Source organism: Molossus molossus, unplaced genomic scaffold, assembly GCF_014108415.1.
Source record: "Molossus molossus isolate mMolMol1 unplaced genomic scaffold, mMolMol1.p scaffold_m16_p_13, whole genome shotgun sequence".
In the NCBI taxonomy this organism is placed as follows: Eukaryota; Metazoa; Chordata; class Mammalia; order Chiroptera; family Molossidae; genus Molossus; species Molossus molossus.
In genome coordinates this window covers 27306825-27325375 of record NW_023425348.1, presented here as the reverse complement: position 1 = coordinate 27325375, position 18551 = coordinate 27306825, and the positions used below count along the sequence as shown (strand labels likewise).

The 18551-nt window shown below is 50.2% G+C and overlaps 1 protein-coding gene across 1 annotated transcript in view; it reads left to right on the top strand.

The window, feature by feature from the left end:
• Positions 1-18228, top strand: part of PANX1 (pannexin 1) — a 44842-nt gene extending 26614 nt beyond the window's left edge. Inside the window, exons 3-5 of the mRNA XM_036259296.1 lie at positions 14936-15159; positions 16548-17206; positions 17747-18228. Of these exons, the coding sequence (XP_036115189.1) occupies positions 14936-15159; positions 16548-17206; positions 17747-17826 (963 nt within the window). The 3' untranslated portion in view covers positions 17827-18228. The remainder of the gene's footprint in view (positions 1-14935; positions 15160-16547; positions 17207-17746) is intronic.
• Positions 18229-18551: the final 323 nt, after the last annotated feature.

Here is an 18551-nt window from a genome sequence, read left to right as displayed (position 1 = left end):
ACCCGTCCCGCAGGTCCAGCAACGAGGACTCTAGAGGGGGAGTGAGGATGAGGAGGGACAAGAGACACAAGAAATGGAGACAAGACAGGGCTCTGATCAAGTCTCCTTTATTCTGGGGAGATCCACAGTATATATATGGCAAGAAGCAGAAAAACAAGAACATTTGTTGCCAAGCATGTTTGTGGTAACCACCCTGAAGCAATTTCAAGTAAATATCACGTAAATATCACAGGTGGAACAAACAGAGATATCCTGCCTTGGGCCAGGAGATGGCAGAGCAGATTTTAGCAAAATAGATGCCATGCAAACAGTCTCCCACACAGCACCTTTGTTTAGAAGATGGGGAACCTGAGGCGCTTTGTGCATTTTAGCTCCGTAACAGCAGGCACCTCACGTATCCCAGTCACCTAGCTATCCTTAACGCCCGGCGGAGTGTCTGGCCCATAGTGGGTTCTCAGTACGTTTTGAATGCTTGACTGAACATTGTCAGATAGTGCAGGATGAGGACTCAAACACAGCATTGAGTCTGTTTGAAACAGTAAGGACCAACATCGAGTTCCTTTGCCTCTAGCTAGTGTGTGACGAAGCATGGAGAAGCCCAGGGATGACTCCCTCAGGGGGTCTGGGCTGCTGCCCAGCTTTTGGAATAGATTCCTTTGCTTTCTGATGGGTGCAGATACTGCAAGGAAGGGGGAACACTATGCAGGAGACACCTGTCCTAGAGGGGAGAGGTGCAGGCCAAGAGCTCTGTGGTCAGGCAGTGGTGGAGGTGGTGGGAACGGGGTGGTGCACAGAGGCTGTGCAGGGCGGAGCCGGGGCCACGTCTGTGCAGACGACATTCTCTGCATAGTGAAGAGGCTCCATTATCTGCTCTGCATTTATGAAAGTAGGACTTTGTTTTGGCCTGTCATTGTTTCCACCACTGGTTCTTTTGTCCGTCATGAAAACACAGAATGTTTGCGTATCTTCTGCTGTTCTCCACTGAGGAAGGCGTAGTATTTTAGTTTCTGAAAAGCCAAAGAATGGAGTTTGTTTGACTCTCTCCTGCCTTGGCCTGTTGCCGAACACAGTCAGCATCTGTCTTTTTTAAAAAGAACAATAAGTCTTTGGCTCTGACTTGGGCCTGTTCCCCTCATGTTTATTTATTGCGTGTCCTTAGGCATAGTGATGCCCTACAGTGACTCTCTTCTTGGGGTTGGGGCTTTTCTCTCTGACTTTCAGCCCTAGCGTCGGCTGGGTCCTCATCAACTTTGCATGACTCAGTAGCCAGGGCGAGAAATAATAGGGCTTCTCAGCATGAAAGGGCACAGTTCCAGAAACTGAACAATGTTATTTGCAAATCTAAATCCACACTGTTGTAGTTGAAGTCCATTTGTTACACTGTTCTTAGGAGAATGGAAAGTTGTAATCAGTCACTGGGCTGGGCATTGATGGATCCACACAAGAGAGATGTATAGCCTGGGATTGCCCTTACATCAGAAAGGTAAGAGGTTCCAAAACTCCTAGAGCAGGAAGAAATTCAAAGATTTTGATCCAGGTGCATTTTACCCATAAGGATAAGGGCCCCTTGAAAGGCCAAGCCTAGGAGTCACAGGATTAGTGCCAGCTCTGGGTCTAGAATCAGGTCTCTGGGCTCCTGTTGCTCCTGCAGGGAAGAGGGGAGATATTCCAGAGCAGTGTGGGCAGGCAAGCCTTGGGTTTCGTGTATTAGTGAGAGATTAAGGAGCTCTCCTCTCCTGGCGGTAATAGTCTAGATTGTTTGGATGGAAGTTTGGCTCAGGGTCTTAGCAGAGCTCTTGCCAGATTCAAAGAGCTGGACACAGAAATTGAAGTCGGGACCTGCCAAGTTGGAAGGACTCTGGTCAACACCCCAGGCTTGAAAGGCCATTGCTGAGGACTAAGGGCTAGTCCAAAATTAAACCAGCCCTCTGAGGGACTAGATCCCTGGATAAATCATTTCAATACCAATTGAATGAGGGAGCTTTGGGATTGTCAGCCTATCCAGCCTACCTGCCAACCAGATGCAAAAATAAGTCAGTCTCCCTGGAGGAAGGTCACTTCATCCAGAGCCTCAGATTCTGGCTCCAGTTTTTCACATATGATGTTTAACACTCGATTCAAAGTAAGCAGGGTGTAAGAAAGCCAAGAGAAAAACCAGAACTAGAAACAGACCCTCAGGAGATCCAGAGAATATATTGATCAGACATACATTTAAAATAATTATTAATATAATGTTCAAATAATTAAGATAGTAGGGAGAATTTCACAGGGAAATGGAACTTCTCAAACTGAAAACAATAAGTGGCAGAGAGTTGATTTTTGCGAACATTGATTGAAGGCCTGCCAGATACATTCTAGTATGTTTGCTGTCAGAGAACCACTCATGACATGGTTCCTTCCTCTAGGAACTCACGGTTTAGTGGGGAAAGCAAACAAAGGAGATACTGTGCAGGAATAGAGAGAAACTTAGATGGAAAGAGGAGAGTGTGGTTAAATGCTGCTGGGAGAAGACAGTGAAACAAAACTTACTGGATCCGGTGACATATCGGTGACCCTGGCAGGAGGGATCTCGGTGGAGAAGGGGACTCCCGGTGGCAGTGGGTGAACGGGAGGTGAGGGAGTCGAGATGACAGTACTAGACAGTGGCTTCAGATTTTTTTTCGTTTATAGAAAATCTCTGTCCTGGAAAGGAAAGCAGCAAGCTAGATGGTTACTAGAGGGGAGATTTGGGGTCTAGGAAGGTTTTAGTATGCGAGAGTTTTGAACACAGTGGAACGATGATGGAAATAAGGTAGCGAAGAGGCCGACAGGCACCTTGGGGAGAGTGGAAGGCATCGGTGTACCCTGTTGGGGAGCAGTAGGGCCTTGATCAACTTCGAGGGTCGGGCCAGGCTGTGGAGGAGGATCTTTGAAAATTAAATAGGTGTGCAGGCCAAATGGTGGGGACCATGGGAGCTACTGCAGGTCCTTGAGCAGGGCGAACATGGCATTTCCAGGAGTTAATCCTCAGTGATGGTGTGCAGGAGAGAACAGGGGAGGGAGAGAGCCACTTGGCAGGCCCTGGGTGAGGGTTTTGATCAGGAAACAAAGGAAGGGATGTGGTTGTTTCTGGTCTTTCGTTGCCAGCAAGAGAATGACACGACAGGACAGTCAAAGGTGCTATCAGGTGCTCAGACCAGGGGTTGGCAGACTTTGCTACGAAGGGCCAGAGGGCACATTTTTTTCATCATTGCCAGTCATGGTCACTGTTGCAGCTGCTCAGCTCTGCCGAGATAGATGATGCATGCACGATTGGTTGTGGCTGGATTGGCTCACGGACAGCAGGAACCGCTCCCCTGGGCTCGGGTGATTAACAGCAGCAAGGCTGGCGGGAAGGAGGCAGATTCGTGGCATCACAGGAGGAGGAGCCACCAAAGATGTCCTGATTGGACATGGGAGGAAGAGGGAAAGATCAGAGTCAGGGACACCACATGACCAAGGTGTGCTGGGTGTAGGTGAGGCCATTTGCTACTTTAAAGAAGTGTGGGGAAGAAGAAGGTTTAGGAGAAAAACCAAATAGCTCTGCTTGAACACAAGAAGTCAGAGATACTCCGTAGCCAGGGTGGTGTCAGGAAGGCAGTGGGCTGTGGTCCTGAAGGTCCAGGGGTGGGGTGGAGGCATAAATAATAGGTTAGGGCAAAGGTAGGTTTGCAGTTATTCCTGTGGAAAAGAATGCAGTAATTAATAAATACTAATGTAAGAATGAACTCTGCGTCTCGTGTCCTCATGACTGCAAACCTCCTTTTGCCCCACCCTGTACGGAGGTGGTCAGGGGATAGATGGAGTTTAAAGCTGTGGGACCGGATGGGGTTCGCTAGGGTGTGAGTGTAGACAGGGATGAGGTCTTGGGGTGCCCCAGCGCGGAGAGGTGGAGTGAGAGGTGTGGGCAGAGGAGACAGAGTGGGGGGCGGGGACATGAGACGCGTGTGCGGTAGGCACGGAGGCCAGGGCGCCCTGAGGAGGCCGTGCCACTAGGACAGCGTGAAGTGCTGCCCGCGTGAAGTGCTGCTAGCGAGCCCTTCCTTCAGCTCGTGTCATGGGTTTCATTGTGTCCCCTAAAAGATATACGGAAACCTTAACCCCTGTACCCTAGAATGTGACTTTATTTGGAAACAGATGTCATTACTCCAGATGCACATGTAATTAGTTAAGATGAGGTAATACTGGAATAGGATGGGCCCCTGACCCAGTATGACTGGTGTCCTTCTAAGAAGGAACTTTGGACACAGGACACACGGAGGGGAGATGATGTAAAAACGCGGGAGGAGACAGCCATGTGGTAACCGAGACCTAGATGGGAGTTACGCTGTCATGAGCCAAGAATGTCGGACGAGCCCGGCTGGCGTGGCTCAGTGGTTGAACATCGACCCATACACCAAGAAGTCGCTGGTTCGATTCCTGGTCAGGGCACATGCCCAGGCTGTGGGCCCGATCCCCAGTCGGGGGGCATGCAGGAGGCGGCCAATCAGTGTTCTCTCTCATCGATGTTTCTGTCTCTCTCTCCCTCTCCCTCTCTCTCTGTAAAATCAATAAAGGGGAAAAAAATTTAAAAAAAAAACAATAATGTCAGATAACCAGACACTGGGAGAGACAAGGAAGGGTCTTCCTCTAGATGCTTTGAAGAAACACCTTGATTTTGGACTCCTAGCCTTCAGCACTATGAGAGGAAAAGAATCCTGTTGTTCTAAGCATCCAGCTGGTGGGACTGGGTGCCGGCAGCCCTGGGGACCAGCGCAGGCTTCCGGAGGATGGGCCCCAGCCTGGCGGGACCTGCGGGTGCTGCGCCTCTCGGCCAGGCCAGATTCTGCAGTCATGTTGGCTTTATTTTCACATCGACCTCTCTTTCAGTTTTTAAAAAAGTTGCGGCAAAATATACACCACACATAATGTACCTTTGCGATCAGTTTTTGGTGTGCAGTTCAGTGACATTAAGTACATTCACATCATTGTGTGACCATCACCATCCATCTGAACTTATTCATCTTCCCACACCGAAGCTCTGAACTCACTGGATGCTACTCTGCATCGCCCCCTCCCCCGGCCCCCAGCAACCACCATTCTGCTTTCTGAGTTTGCCTACTCTAGGGACCTCATATAGTGGAATTAAATAATATTTGTCCTTTGGTGTCTGGTGTATTTCACTTAGCACAGTGATTTCACGTTTCACCATTCATAGCATATCAGTTTCCTTCCTTCTTAAGGCTGAACAATACTCCGTTATATGTACATGCCACACTCCGTTCACCACTCGTCCACTGGTGAGCACGCGGATTGTTTCCACCTCTTGGCTGTTGAGGGTAATGCTGCATGAACGCAGCTGTACAGGCACCTGTGTGAGAGCCTACTTTCAGTTCTTTTGAGTGGACACCCAGGTGTGGGGCTGCTGGATTTTCTTTCAAGCTTAGAAAACGGTTCCTGTTGGTTTTCTTTTGGCCCGTCCACATTCAGTGGACTCGTGCCATCTAGATCTGCGTGTCCAGGCTCTCGTTTCACAGAGGGGACGCCGAGGACCCCAGCAGTCGCTGCCTTGTCCGAGGGCCCGTGGCCAGAGAGTGGGCGAGCAGGTGGCCTCCTTCAGATTTCAGATGCCTTTACGTGGGAAAAGGCGCAGGCCTAGTTTGTGTGGCTGCAGAACTCTGCACTCTACCTGGGTGACAGTTCCCCGTTGGGGAACCTCAGCTCGACACAGAGGTTGTCCCAGCAGAACTGCCGTCTCCAGCAGCAGAGCCCACCGTTGACCCAGGAGATCCTCGGGTCAGGGTGGGCGTGAAGCTGTGTGTCCTCTTCCCTTATCTTTAGTCCATACCCCTGCTGCACTTCTTTAAAAAAATTTTTTTTCTTTATTGGTTTTTAGACAGAGAGGAAGGAAGAGAGAGAGACATGGATGAGAGAGAACACTGATTGGCCACCTCCTGCACGCCCCCCACTGGGGATTGGGCCCACGACCTGGGCATGTGCCCTGACCGGGAATCAAACCGGCAACCTCTTGGTGCATGGGTCAGTGCTTAACCACTGAGCCACACCAGCCAGGCCCTGCTGCACTGACTTCTTATAGAATCCTGGCTCCCAAGATGTACGTGACCCCAGCACAGTATCCTCACCCCCGTAGTCATTCAGGACTTTGGTAGGACTTCTCTATCCCAAGGTAACTTCCGTGTCCTCCCAGAAGACACACCTGACTCCCCATTCTGTCTCATCTCCCAGAAGTTTCACCTCCTGTCCACTTGCCATCTACTCTGACGGCCAGCTCGCCCTGAGTTCGTCATTACCCGGCACTGAATTAGGGCGTCCCTCTCCCTACCACCTCCTACCCCATCACTTTCAGAGAAAATGGAAGCCCCGGCAGGAAAACGTGCTCAGCTTCCTGCCACCAGACCCCAGATGTCTCTGCGACAGCACCAGCCGTTTCCTTCCCTTCGGATAAAGGGAAGAGGCCCCTTCTCCCGGCGAGAAAGGCTGAGCCCCTTTGTGTTCCCCCCAATCCCTGCTTGAAGGACCTCCCCATCCCCATTTTTCACCTCCGTGTCTTCGACCCTTCTCTTTTCTGTGTGCTCTCTTCCTGTTAACATTTTAGCATGTTTGTCTCCACCAGACTGTTCTTGCCCAGGTCACCAACGACCTCCCTGTTGCCAAATGAATCAGCTTTCCGTCCTCAGAGCTTGTCCTCCTTGGCTTCTCTCTGACACCGTTCTGTGGCCCACGCGCCCTGCAGTGCCCTCTGGACTCGGGCAGAGCCTCCTGGCAGATCTCTCATCCATCCCTGAGAAGCTGGGGTTCCTCTGGGGCTCCGTCCTAGGCTGCTTTCTTTTCTCATGCTTCACCCTGTCCCTGGATCTGCTCACCCCCCTTGTGTCGGCTTCCTCCCGTCAACCCCCAACCCCCAGGTCTTTATCGCCAACCCAGCCTCTCTCTGGAGCTCCAGATCCACACACCTAGCTGTGTCCTGGACGGAGCACTCGGAGGTCTCGGTGTTCGCAGCGGAACTCACTCTCCCTTCGTGCCCCCGCCCCCGCCGCCCCGCCATCCACCCTGTGACCTCAGCCAGAATCTGAGAGCCATTTTTTCTCTTTCCTTCCCCCCACATCCTGTCAGTCGGAGTCCCGTCAGTTCTGCTTTCTTAAATAGCTCTTACATGCTTCATCCCCGCCCACCCCTCCGCAGCCAGCAGGCCTTCGCCTCTGCCTTGCAGCACCCATTCCTACTCTCCGGTTCCGCATCATCACAGGGGGTCTTTTTTGCCTGACTCATTTCCCTTTAAAAAACCAAAACAAACCATCAAGTCTCTATGAAATGTCTCTGTCTCTTAAATAGCACACTATTCCGTCCAACTGGGTTCACTCTCCGGCTGGCCCGTGGACCACCCCAGCTTCACTTCTAGACGCATCCTCAGCACCCCTGTGCCCAGGGTCTCCCCTCGGGTCCCATGTTTCTCGGCTGTTTCAAACACGCTCTGCTGTGCAGACTCTTCCCCAGGCAACCGCCCCCCCCCCCAACCTGGCAAACCCTTACTGCATTATTCTGGTCTCAGTGTAAATGTCCTTTCCACCCAGAAGCTTCCCCTAAACCTGTAGACAGAGGTTGCTGCCAATTCAAGTCGCTTCCGGAGCCTGGGGGTCAGGGTGAAGCCTCCAGCGGATGCCTCAGACATCCTGTTCCTCAAAATGGGTGCAAGCGAAGCAGAATACCAGCTGCACCCCGTTCTGGTCTGTGTTTCTGGTCTCTGGAATCACCCCGGGATATGGTCATTATTTGCCTTAATTCACTTAATTGATTGTTTATTTCTAGGACTCAGTTCCATACAAGCAGAAACCATGCCCGGGTCTTGTTCATCAGTGTACAGCTAGGACATTGCATAACCCACGGTGGGTGCGCAAAACACACCTGTGGAGGGGAGGGGAGGAATAGGGAGCCTGTAGTCCTCTCTCTAGGAGCGTGTGACTCTGGATGAGAGGCACAGGGATTGTGTGGACACTTCTCAGTGCAGTTCAGATGCAAGAATTAAAACCAGGAGACTCAGATTGCCCCCAAAGAACTTACTCCATGCAGTGTTTAAATGTGTTTATCATTAGCATGAGTTCGTGGCAGTGGTACAAGTAATGCTGTCATTTCTCCCCCACCTACTTCCGGTTCTCCTTTCCTCTCCCTCCTCCTTGCCTCATTCATTTCTGGTGGCCTCCAGAACCCCTACGGGAGCTTTGTGTGTGAATGTGAGTGCGTTCAAGGACACCAGCAGGTGGCGCCTTAGGACTTGTTGATAACTGGTCTTTTGGAAGTGTTCTGTTCTTTGTCAAGTTCATAATGTGAGCAACTATTAGGCCCGATTTCTTTCTGAAACAGAAAAGCAGCTGTTTTTGTTTTTACTGGGAAAAAAAAAAAAGCAAAAAATAAGAACAAGAAAACAAGATGAACAGAGTTGTCAAATCTTGAGTACTTAGTTGGAGGGGTTCTCTGAGGCTACCAGCCCAGAAGATTTTAAACCTTAGCGTTATCTGTGTGAAAATATAGGCTCCTGAGCCCCATTCAAACCACTGGATCGGAACCTGTGGGGTTAAGGCCAGGGGTGTGGTTTCTGTTCCTTTTCAGGAGATGCCTGATTCTGTTGGCCCAGCTTGGAGTCCACCGTAGATACCACTCATGTTTCCCAAACTGTGAGCATGAGTGGCACCCGAGGTCTTGTTGAACTATAGACTCAGATTTAGTAGGTCTGATGGGGCCTCATTCTGCATGTCTAACAAGGTCCCAGGCGAAGCTGAAATTGCTGGTCTGGGGATCGCGCTTTTGAGAAGCAAGAATGCAGAGCAGGAGTCGGCATTTACCACGTACATGTTCCAGCCACGGGCAGCCCACCATCTGCGTCTCCAGATAGCTGGCTGGGTCGCAGTCTTGCTCCTGCACTGGCTCATTGCTTGTGTCTGTTTCCCCCTATGACAGTTGAGTAGTTGCCACAGAGGCTCACGGGCCTTAGCTGTGTGGCCCCTGCAGGGAGCGTTTGCCCATCTTGATGCAGAGTCCTAAAGCCTCCCCAGTGGACCTGGAAAGGGAGCTCCCTGCCTCACAGGACACTTCATCCCATTTTCTTTTTTTTAATCCTCTCCCGAGGATATGTTTTCATTGACTTGAGAGAGAGGAAGGGAAGGAGAGAGAGAAACACTGATGTCAGAGAAAAACCAATCGATTACCTCCTGTACATGCCCCGACCAGGGATGGAAACTGCAACCTGGGTATGTGCCCTGACCAGGAATGGAACCCCCACCTTCTGGTGTGTGGGTCAGTGCTCCAGCCGGCTGAGTCACCCGGCAGGACTACTCCGTTTTCATACAAGCTTTAGGAAAGTTGTCCTTGCTTCCTTGTTGCTGGGTCTAATTCTGTTGACAGGAGTCTTTTCCTCCTTCCACACACTCATGTTCTTACCCTCCTCACTCCTCTCCTGTGTCCGTCCCTTCCAGAACGTCACCCAGCACAGAGCCTTGGGTGTCCTCCCGTGAGTGCAGAATGGAATGACACCCACCTTCTTCCCTGTCCTCTGCAGCTGCTCGTGGAACTGGGCTTTTTGGCCACCCTCACTCTTGACGTCCATCCGGGAGATTATTCTTAAGCAGGTTACCGTCTGAACATCGTGGAGCCAAGAACACACACGTTTTGTGCATCTTTTTATTTCACCTCCTTCGTACAATTTGTTCTTGGTTTATCTGCTTCCTACTTGCCGACCATTCCTTCTCGTCTCTGCAGTTCTCTCTTTGCGGGACCCTGAAGTGGTAGGGCCTCGTGTCCTCCCGGTCCCCTCATCTCTGCCCGCACATTCTCCTTGGACCATCTCAGCCCTGCTCTTGGCTTCAGCTCTGCTGCACAGTCCTGACTCGGAAGGCCAGCCAGATGTCCTCATGTGCCTACCAGGATGTTCTTGACTACAGGAATCTCGTGTTCAGCATTTCCTATCTTGGGGTCTGCCTCCCGTCTCATTCTTTTCTGCTGTGACTCTCTTCCTTCTTGTTTCTTTATTTTTCTATGTATTGAATTTATTGGGGTGACACTGGTTAACAAAATGATACAGGTTTCAAGTGCACAGTTCTACAACACATCATCTGTACACTGTATTGTGTTCACCACCCCACGTCAAGTCTCCATCCATCACCGTCTATCCCCATCACCTCCCCACCTGCCCCCATCCCCTCCCCACAATCACCACACTGCTGTCCATATCCATGAGTTTTTTTCTCTTTTTACTTTCTTCTTTGTTCTATCCCTCCACCATCTCCCACCTGACCCCCTTCTTGTTTCTTTTCTTTAACTAATGGCACCACCACCAATGCCCTTAGATAAGCTAGAAACCCGGACTTAGCCTCACTTCTTCCCCTTTCCCTCCCTCACTTCCATGCAGGCACTGAGGTTTCCTCCTGTACTAGCTCTCAAATCGCCTGCTCCCCGTGGTGAGTGCCTCGCCCCTCCCGTGTGCCCCTTCTCCACTGCTGTTACCGTCTTTCTCAAATCAAGTCTTATCATGCCATCACCAGTGGCTTCATAATTCAGCCCCTCCTGCCCTTTGTAAGTCCCTGGAGACGGCTGTGACAACGCCACGCACCTGCTATCTTCAGACAATGATAGTTCTGGAGGCCAGAGCTAGAAATCCAGGTGTCCGCAGGGTTGGTTCCTTCCTGAGGACAATCAGTTCCTGCCTCGGGGGACAGTCAGTTGTGTGCCTCTCTCCTAGTTTCCGGTGGCTGCTGGCAGTCCTGGGGTTCCTTGGCTCATAGATGGGTCATCACTCCAGTCTCTGCCTCTGTCTTCACATAGCTTCTCCCCCGTGTGTCTGTGACTTCACACCGCCTTCTTAGAGGGACACCAGTCACTGGATTCGGGCCCACCCTCACTCCGCCCTCCTCTGAACGGATCACATCTGCAGAGGCTGTATTTCCAAGCAGTGTCCCAGTCCGAGGGTCCAGGTGGACATGAGTTTTGGAGGATGCTGTTCCACCCAGTATATATACCCTTCCAGCCTCGGCTCGCTGCTCCCCGATGGGCTCACTCATTCTCTTGGTGCCGGGTGGGTGAGAGTTCACCGAGCAGACCAGGAGAAAGGATTCCGGCAGAGGAGAGGGCATGTCTGAAGGGCCACAGAGAAGGTGAAATTCGAGCTCAGTCTTAATTTAATAATGCTTTATTTTATGTATTTGGGGGGGGGGCGTAGTTTTGTTTAGTTTTTGCCTCAATGTACTTGACAGCACGGCTCAGACGTTATCTCTCACAGAGCCTTGCTTGACCTCCCCAGGACATCTCTGTTCCCTCGGGCCATCACTCTTATGTTTTGATTGGTTAATTATTCTCTTGTGTCTTTACCTGGCCTGGGGCAGACTCTGTAGCTTCCTCTGTGGGGCCCCACTTTCAGCCCCTGCCCAGCGCCTGGCAGGTGCCCAGGAGATGTTTTTGAGTGAATTGATCCATCTGCTGTTAGACTTGATCACAGACGTTTTAGGGAGGAGCTGTTAGTCCTCATTGGACAGTTCTTCGCCTTAGATGAGGCAGAGGGTGTTTGAACCAGTGGGAGGTTATACCGGATCCACTCTGTGGTTCCCTCTGTCTGGGGGTTCTGTTGTTCTGCCTACAGCCCTTTCAGGAAAAAACAATTTTCTAAGGCAGATAGACTGACAGTCGTGCCAGCTGCCGGTCCCACGGTGCCTGCAGAAGCTTCGTCGTCAGGGAAGAACTCGGTGCTGCCACAGGCACAGTGGGGCGCAGAGGTCAGAGCTGCGGGTGCCGAGCACCTCAGGCCCCATCTGGAGACAGAGCTGTGGACGGAGTCATTCCGTCCAGCAGAGGCCGTCATAAAACTCAGCAGATTTTCCATGTTCCCTAATTGGATAAAAGGATTTAATGACTATAATTTAATGCTTTTTCACTTGTATTTTAGTTGAGTTAATTTTAATACCATCTTGTTACAGATTCACTGAAAGTCACCTTTTTATTTTTGATGGGAAAAAACAAGAGGTTTAACTGGAGAACACCATGAAATTGGAGCATTCAACTACACTTCTTTTATTATTTTCTTTTTATTGACTCTAGAGAGAGAGGAAGAGAGAGGGAGAGGGAGATAGTAACATCAGTGAGAGAGAACATGACTGACCACCTCCTGCATGCCCCCCTAGGGATCAGGCCCACAGCCTCGGCATGTGCCCTGACCGGGAATCGAACTGACGACCTCTTGGGGCATGGGTCAACGCTCAACCACTGAGCCACACCCGCTGGGCTCAACTACGTTTCTAAAGGGTGATCAAGGTACAAGAATATTTTAGGGGAAATTAAACACCCAATATGTAATACCATTAAACATTCATTTTTCTAATTACATAAGCCATGCCGAGCTTCTCACTGGTACTAATTATTACGTAAAGTGGGCATGTTAGGAAAACTGCCACGGAGTGCAGTCACTGTTTAATTCAGAACAGTCTGAGGTAAATGTTATTGTTCAGATGGCTTTGACACGCGAGTGTGCCGTAAGAAGATTTCACATCCCCGAGTTAGAAACAGTTCCCTCCGTGGTTCTCAGAGGAAGTGCCTGGCTCTCTTGGTTATGGACACAGCAGGGGTGTTTGATACAGTGGGCACTGTCCGAGTGGGCAGGGACAGAAGGAACCCTCTGCTCACTGCCGCCAACCCTGACTTATGCGGCCCGTGTTCAGCTGGTCACTGCCTCTGTGTCAGTGTGTACAGCCGTTTGCACGTTGGGTTAATGATTTGGAGAGAGCCCACCCAGGGTTCCCATGCCACCCCTCGGTGACGCGGCTGTGTTGGTGGGAGGGCTTGGCAAGCTCAGAGCCATTTGATTTCTCTCTTTCCCCTGCAGCAGGGGTCCCTAACATGGGGTCTCTGACGGCATGGGGATTTGTATCTGGGATGGGAAACACGTCAAGCTTTATTTTTTATGAACCTCTAACTAAAATGTAACATTAAAGTGTATGTGTGCGCTACAACCCATACTGGTATTAGCGGTATTTATGACTGTCACCCACAGGCATCACAGATAACTAGGAGTTCCGCCCTCACTACTTCAGAGTTACTGTTGTTAGGCCATCTCTTAGAGTCTATGAAATATGTTAATAAAGAATCACATGCAAAATTGTTCGACGTATTTATGCATTTTATATATATATATATATATATATATATATATATATATATTTAAATAAATATGCAACCGAGGTACGTGCCCTTAGCGGGAACCGAACCCAGGTCTCTCTGGACCACAGGCCAACGCTCTAACCGCTGAGCCAAACCGGCCAGGGCTATTTATACATTTTAAAATAGTGTTCTCCATAGAAAACAAGGAAAGATTCAGGGGCTGTCCCAGAACCAAGAAGACTTGGGACACATGACAGCTGAGTACAGTGGGTGCCCTGGCCTGGCTCTGGGAACAGAAAGGAGGCAGTCACGGGAACAGTGGAGAAATCCAAGGAAAAGTCTGGAATTAGTGCCTAGTCATGTGTCCATGACGGTTTCTTAGTCTGCACAGTTGTGCCGTGGAGGTATAAGATGGTGACAGTGGGGACAGCTGCATTAGGGTGTTCGAGAGCTCGCTGTGCCCTCTGCTGCCCGCTCCCGGAGGTGTGTGGGGTGGAGGTTTTGTGTCGACCGGGGTCTCTTCCTGTTACAGCTCCGAGGGACTGTGGGGAGAGAGCAGTCCTACGACAGGGAGAAGTTTTCCAAAGAAGTGAAATAACTTGCAGTGCGTTGTGGTGGGATGGGCATGGCTTCAGGGTCAGAGGCTTCATACTGTGTCACCAGCTCAACACTGCTGTGGACTTCCTCTTCCCCATCAATAACGGCCTTGCCAGGCTCCCCGTGAGGGTGAAAGTTAACATGCCCATTAGGAAGCCCTTTGTTGTTTTTGGCTGCTATGTTTTTAGTGCCTATTACATGCCAAGCACCATGCTAAGCATTTTTTTTTATATACATTATCTAAGTTAATCCTCAGAATACCTGTATTACATGACCATTTCATAGATATGGAAACTGAGGGTCAGAGGCTCAGTGACCTCACTGCCCAAGGCCACTAAGCTGAGCTGAAATTTAGCCCTGCGCAGACTGTAGTTCATGGACTTTGTTTCCTCTCTTGAGGCCAAGCCTCTCCTGACCCCCCGGCAGATCTGGTTCCAGGGTGCGCTTCGCGCTCTCCAACTTCTGAACCCTCTCTTGTTGGCTTTGCACACCTGTCCCCCTCCGGATGCCCTCCCCCTCCCACATGATGCCCTCGTGGTTGGCTTCTCCCAGTGAGATTGTCCAACCATAAAATGAGTGCGTGGGGCCATGTGCAGGTCCGTCCCAGTATGGAAGGCTTGTTCCCCATTCTGTGACTTCAGCTTCTCCTTCAGGGTTTGATGGGATGATTACTGAACCCCTGAAGCCCAAGGTCTTCTCGTTTGTTTCGAGGGAAGTGATGCATTTCTGTGTCAGTCTCCCAGACGCCGGGGCAGGGAGGGGGAGAGCTCTAACCCTCGTGACCTTCCTAAAACCACAGCAATTTAAGAGAGAGCCTAGCAGAGGCGACTGTGACGCTGACCTCTTCCTTGACTGGGATTCTGTGGAGGGATTACTCAGAGGACGTGGGAGTACTTGTGTTTTTGGTTTCCTTCTGTGATTAAAGAAAGGAAACACCACGTGTCACTGTGTAGTGGCCACTCATTTCCAGTTCTGTTGAAAGGAAGGAGAAAGGTAACTATCCATATCAGATCCTATCTGGACAGTGAACTGAGCCATAAGAAGCCATTATTAGGTAACGAGCCTGATTTCCACCCTCGCCGAGCGTGCGTTTGTCTGAAACCCAGGAAGCCAGAGCAGCAGGGGTAGGGGCCTTCGGTATGGGGGAGGGGCCGGTGATCCCATGGCTTGTTCTCCTGTGTTTCAGTTTTTCCCCTACATCCTGCTGCTGGTTGCCATCCTCCTGTACCTGCCCTCCCTGTTCTGGCGTTTTGCCGCTGCTCCGCATATCTGCTCAGATTTGAAGTTCATCATTGAAGAGCTTGACAAGGTTTACAACCGCGCGATTAAAGCTGCAAAGAGTGTGCGTGACCCCGAACTGAGAGGCGGCATCGGCCCAGTTCCCAGTTCGAATGAGAACGTGGGGCAAAGGTAACAGTCCCTGCACGTGCCAAGTCAGCTTTCGTAGTACACAGGTCCTCTGCCCTTTTCCTGCCCGTCTGGCTTCGGATTCCCATTGCCAGCAGGTGCGGGGCCGTCACCCACTCATCCCCCTGCTGACACGTTGTGGGAGCCAGGGAGGCTCACCCTCACCTCCTCACCTGTATGTCCCAGCACCCGCCCTCACATCAAGAGTCCCCTCTTGTCGAGTGAGACATCACTGTCTCATGTTCTAAAATGCAGTTCTAGAAGAGGTAACAGGTTGTGGTACTAGGTGTCGCCTGCTGGCTTTGACCTACACCTCCATGGAGAAGCACAGAGGATTCTGAGGCCGCTGAGCTTACAAAGCAGGTGTAAGAGAAGTGGGGAATAAGTAGGCAGTGCCCTGCCTGTTTTACGTTCTTCCTCTGGTTCTTGTTATTAACAACAGTAAAATATTAATAGCTCTCATTTTAAAAATAGTTAATATATCCCGGACATCTTGTTGAGTGCTCCCAGTACATTATCTCATTTAACCCTCAGAGCATCATTATCCACTAAGGGTATTTATTTATTACCCCCTCCCCCTTGCAGATAAAAACACTGTCCTGTAGCAATCAGTGGGCGAGATGGGACCTGAACCAGGTCTGTCTGCCCACAGCCTGAGCCCACACCCACTGAGCAGCCTGCCTCCCGTCCCTTGCCAACAGGAAGCACGTGTGTTCTAGCTGGGCTGACAATTCTTTTTTACTTTATTCTGCACACTTGAGCAGAAAATTGCAGTGTTTTTTTTTTAAAGCAGAATAAGATATATCAGATTTATTTACCAAACATGTACTTTTCCTAGGTACCAAGTGTTCTAAGAATTTACAAATGTAACTCATTTAACTAAGTAGACTTTAAAAAGAAATAATAGAGGGAAAGGTGTTTTATTATTGCTTTTTTTTTGTTTGTTTGTTTTTTATCCTCACCCGAGGACATTTTTCCATTTTTTGCACAGATAGATTGGGAGGGAGAGAGAGGAAGAGAGAGAGAAAGAGAGAAACATCGACGTGAAAGAGGCACATTGAGTGGCTGCCACCCGCACGACCAACCAGTGCCGGGGACAAACTGCAACCGAGGTACATGCCCTTAGCGGGAACCGAACCCAGGTCTCTCCAGACCGCAGGCCGATGCTCTAACCGCTGAGCCAAACCGGCCAGGGCTATTATTGCTTTTCATTCTTTCTTTTTAAAATCTAATTTGAGTCTCTCATACTCAAGTGAAGTTTTAAGCAGAGGAGTTAGGGAGGGAAGGCATTTGAGATTTTTAGTGTGATAGTTGAATGTGTTTATGTCTCTAATATTTGATGGTGCTGGTAAGGGTTTAAATTATTTTAATTTCTTTCTTTTTCACTTTAGTTTGTGGGAGATATCTGAAAGCCACTTCAAGTACCCAATTGTGGAACAGTACCTGAAGACAAAGAAGAACTCCGGTAACTTAATCATCAAGTACATCAGCTGCCGGGTGCTGACACTCAGCATTATACTGTTAGCATGTGTCTACCTGGGCTATTACTTTAGCCTGTCCTCCTTCTCGGATGAGTTTGCCTGCAGCATCAAGTCAGGGATCCTGAGAAATGACAGTGGAATCCCCGACCGCTTTCAGTGCAAACTCATCACCGTTGGCGTCTTCCAGGTGCTCAGTTTCATCAACCTCGTGGTTTACGCCGTGCTGGTTCCCGTGGTTGTCTACACGCTGCTTGTTCCGTTCCGGCAGAAGACAGACGTCCTCAAAGTGTATGAGATCCTGCCCACTTTTGATGTTCTGCATTTCAAGTCTCAAGGGTACAATGACTTGAGCCTCTACAACCTTTTCTTGGAGGAGAATATAAGTGAACTCAAGTCATACAAGTGTCTTAAGATCCTGGAGAATATTAAAAGCAATGGTCAGGGCATCGACCCACTGGTTCTCCTGACCAACCTCAGCACGATCAAGACGGATGTCATCGATGGCAGAAATCTCAAGCAGCCTGAGATGATGGGAGGGGAGCAGGGGAATCAGACAGCGGAGCTCAAAGGTAGGGTTAGCTCTCAGGTTTTGGCTGAGGGAACCCCCAGAGGGTCTTTCAGGTGCCTTTATGAATGATTGACAGTGTTTGCCATACCCACCATCGGGCATTAAGCCATTTCCTAGTGTGGTCTTAGGTGAAACCCTTCAGTACTGGGAGAGAGAGGGAAAGAACTGGGGCTGCCCCAAATTTCCAAAGAAGGAGAGCATCTGCGTTTTCTCTAGACTGTTCTCTCTTCCTGCTCCTCATTCTGTTTCAGACTCTGCCTCTCGCTCAAGCCTTCCTCCTGGCTGTCGTTCTCTTTTTTTGCCTTGTTTTATTGGCTTTTCTCCCTGTACCCCTGATCCTTCTGTCTTTCATTCTCTGTCTCTTTCCAAAGGGAATGAGATGTGTTGGTTTAATCGTTGCCCTGACCTAACTTCGCTGTGCAGTGAAATCTGGCCAAGAAGCTCTGTCTGGGGAGGCAGAACAGGAGACAGCTCACGGCGGAGGAGAAGGTACTTTGTGCTGTGTGACTTCTGTCCTAAATATTTGCTTTCATTTTGACAGATTTGAATGTACACAGTGAGACGAAAGCAAATAATGGAGCGAGGAACGCTCGACAGAGACTTCTGGATTCCTCCTGCTGATGAGTTTTTTAGTGAACTTGGGATCCGTGACTTCTGCGACGTGGGATTCATTTTGGCTAAAGTGCCTCTGTCCGGTTTCAGCTGGTTCACAGTAAATGGTTCCTGGTAGAGGCAGCACACGACTTCCTGAGGAAAATGATGGTAAAAAAGTGTTGTGGAAGAACCGTTCCTGCACTTCTTTGAGAAGCAACGCAGAGAGAAGCCACAGCGAGTACGTCAGTTCTCGTCGGATGAACAGTGGAAAGACCTAGTGTCTGAAAGAAACACCTTTCTGTGCAGATGGTGTGACAAGACTGAGCTACTGGGAAGCAAGGACTGCAGAAGATTTCTGTTTTGTTTCATGGAATAACAATAAGCATGTCAGGATAGTTGGCTGTGAACCTCCTGCATGCCCTAGTGACTGCGGACAAGAAAACATCACGGGCAGGGACCCAGGGGTGGGCCTGCCCTGGGCCTTGTCCTCAGGGGCGCGTGCTGGGGCCTCGGTCCCTGGCTCTCCACACTGCTGCCGGAGCCTGGGCCGGCGGCAGCCCGCTCCCCCTGCTCGTTCCGTCTGTTGTGCAGGACGCAGGCCCGGGCGCTGCTCTGACACGTAGTTTATAAGCTAGAGACTACAGGATGTTGAGTTGTGACTACTACACAGGGAAGAATGCTCCTGAAAGAGCCAGAACACGTTGATTCAGGGGTGCTCTTTCAGGGGTGTTCTTCAGCACGCTCCTCTGTGA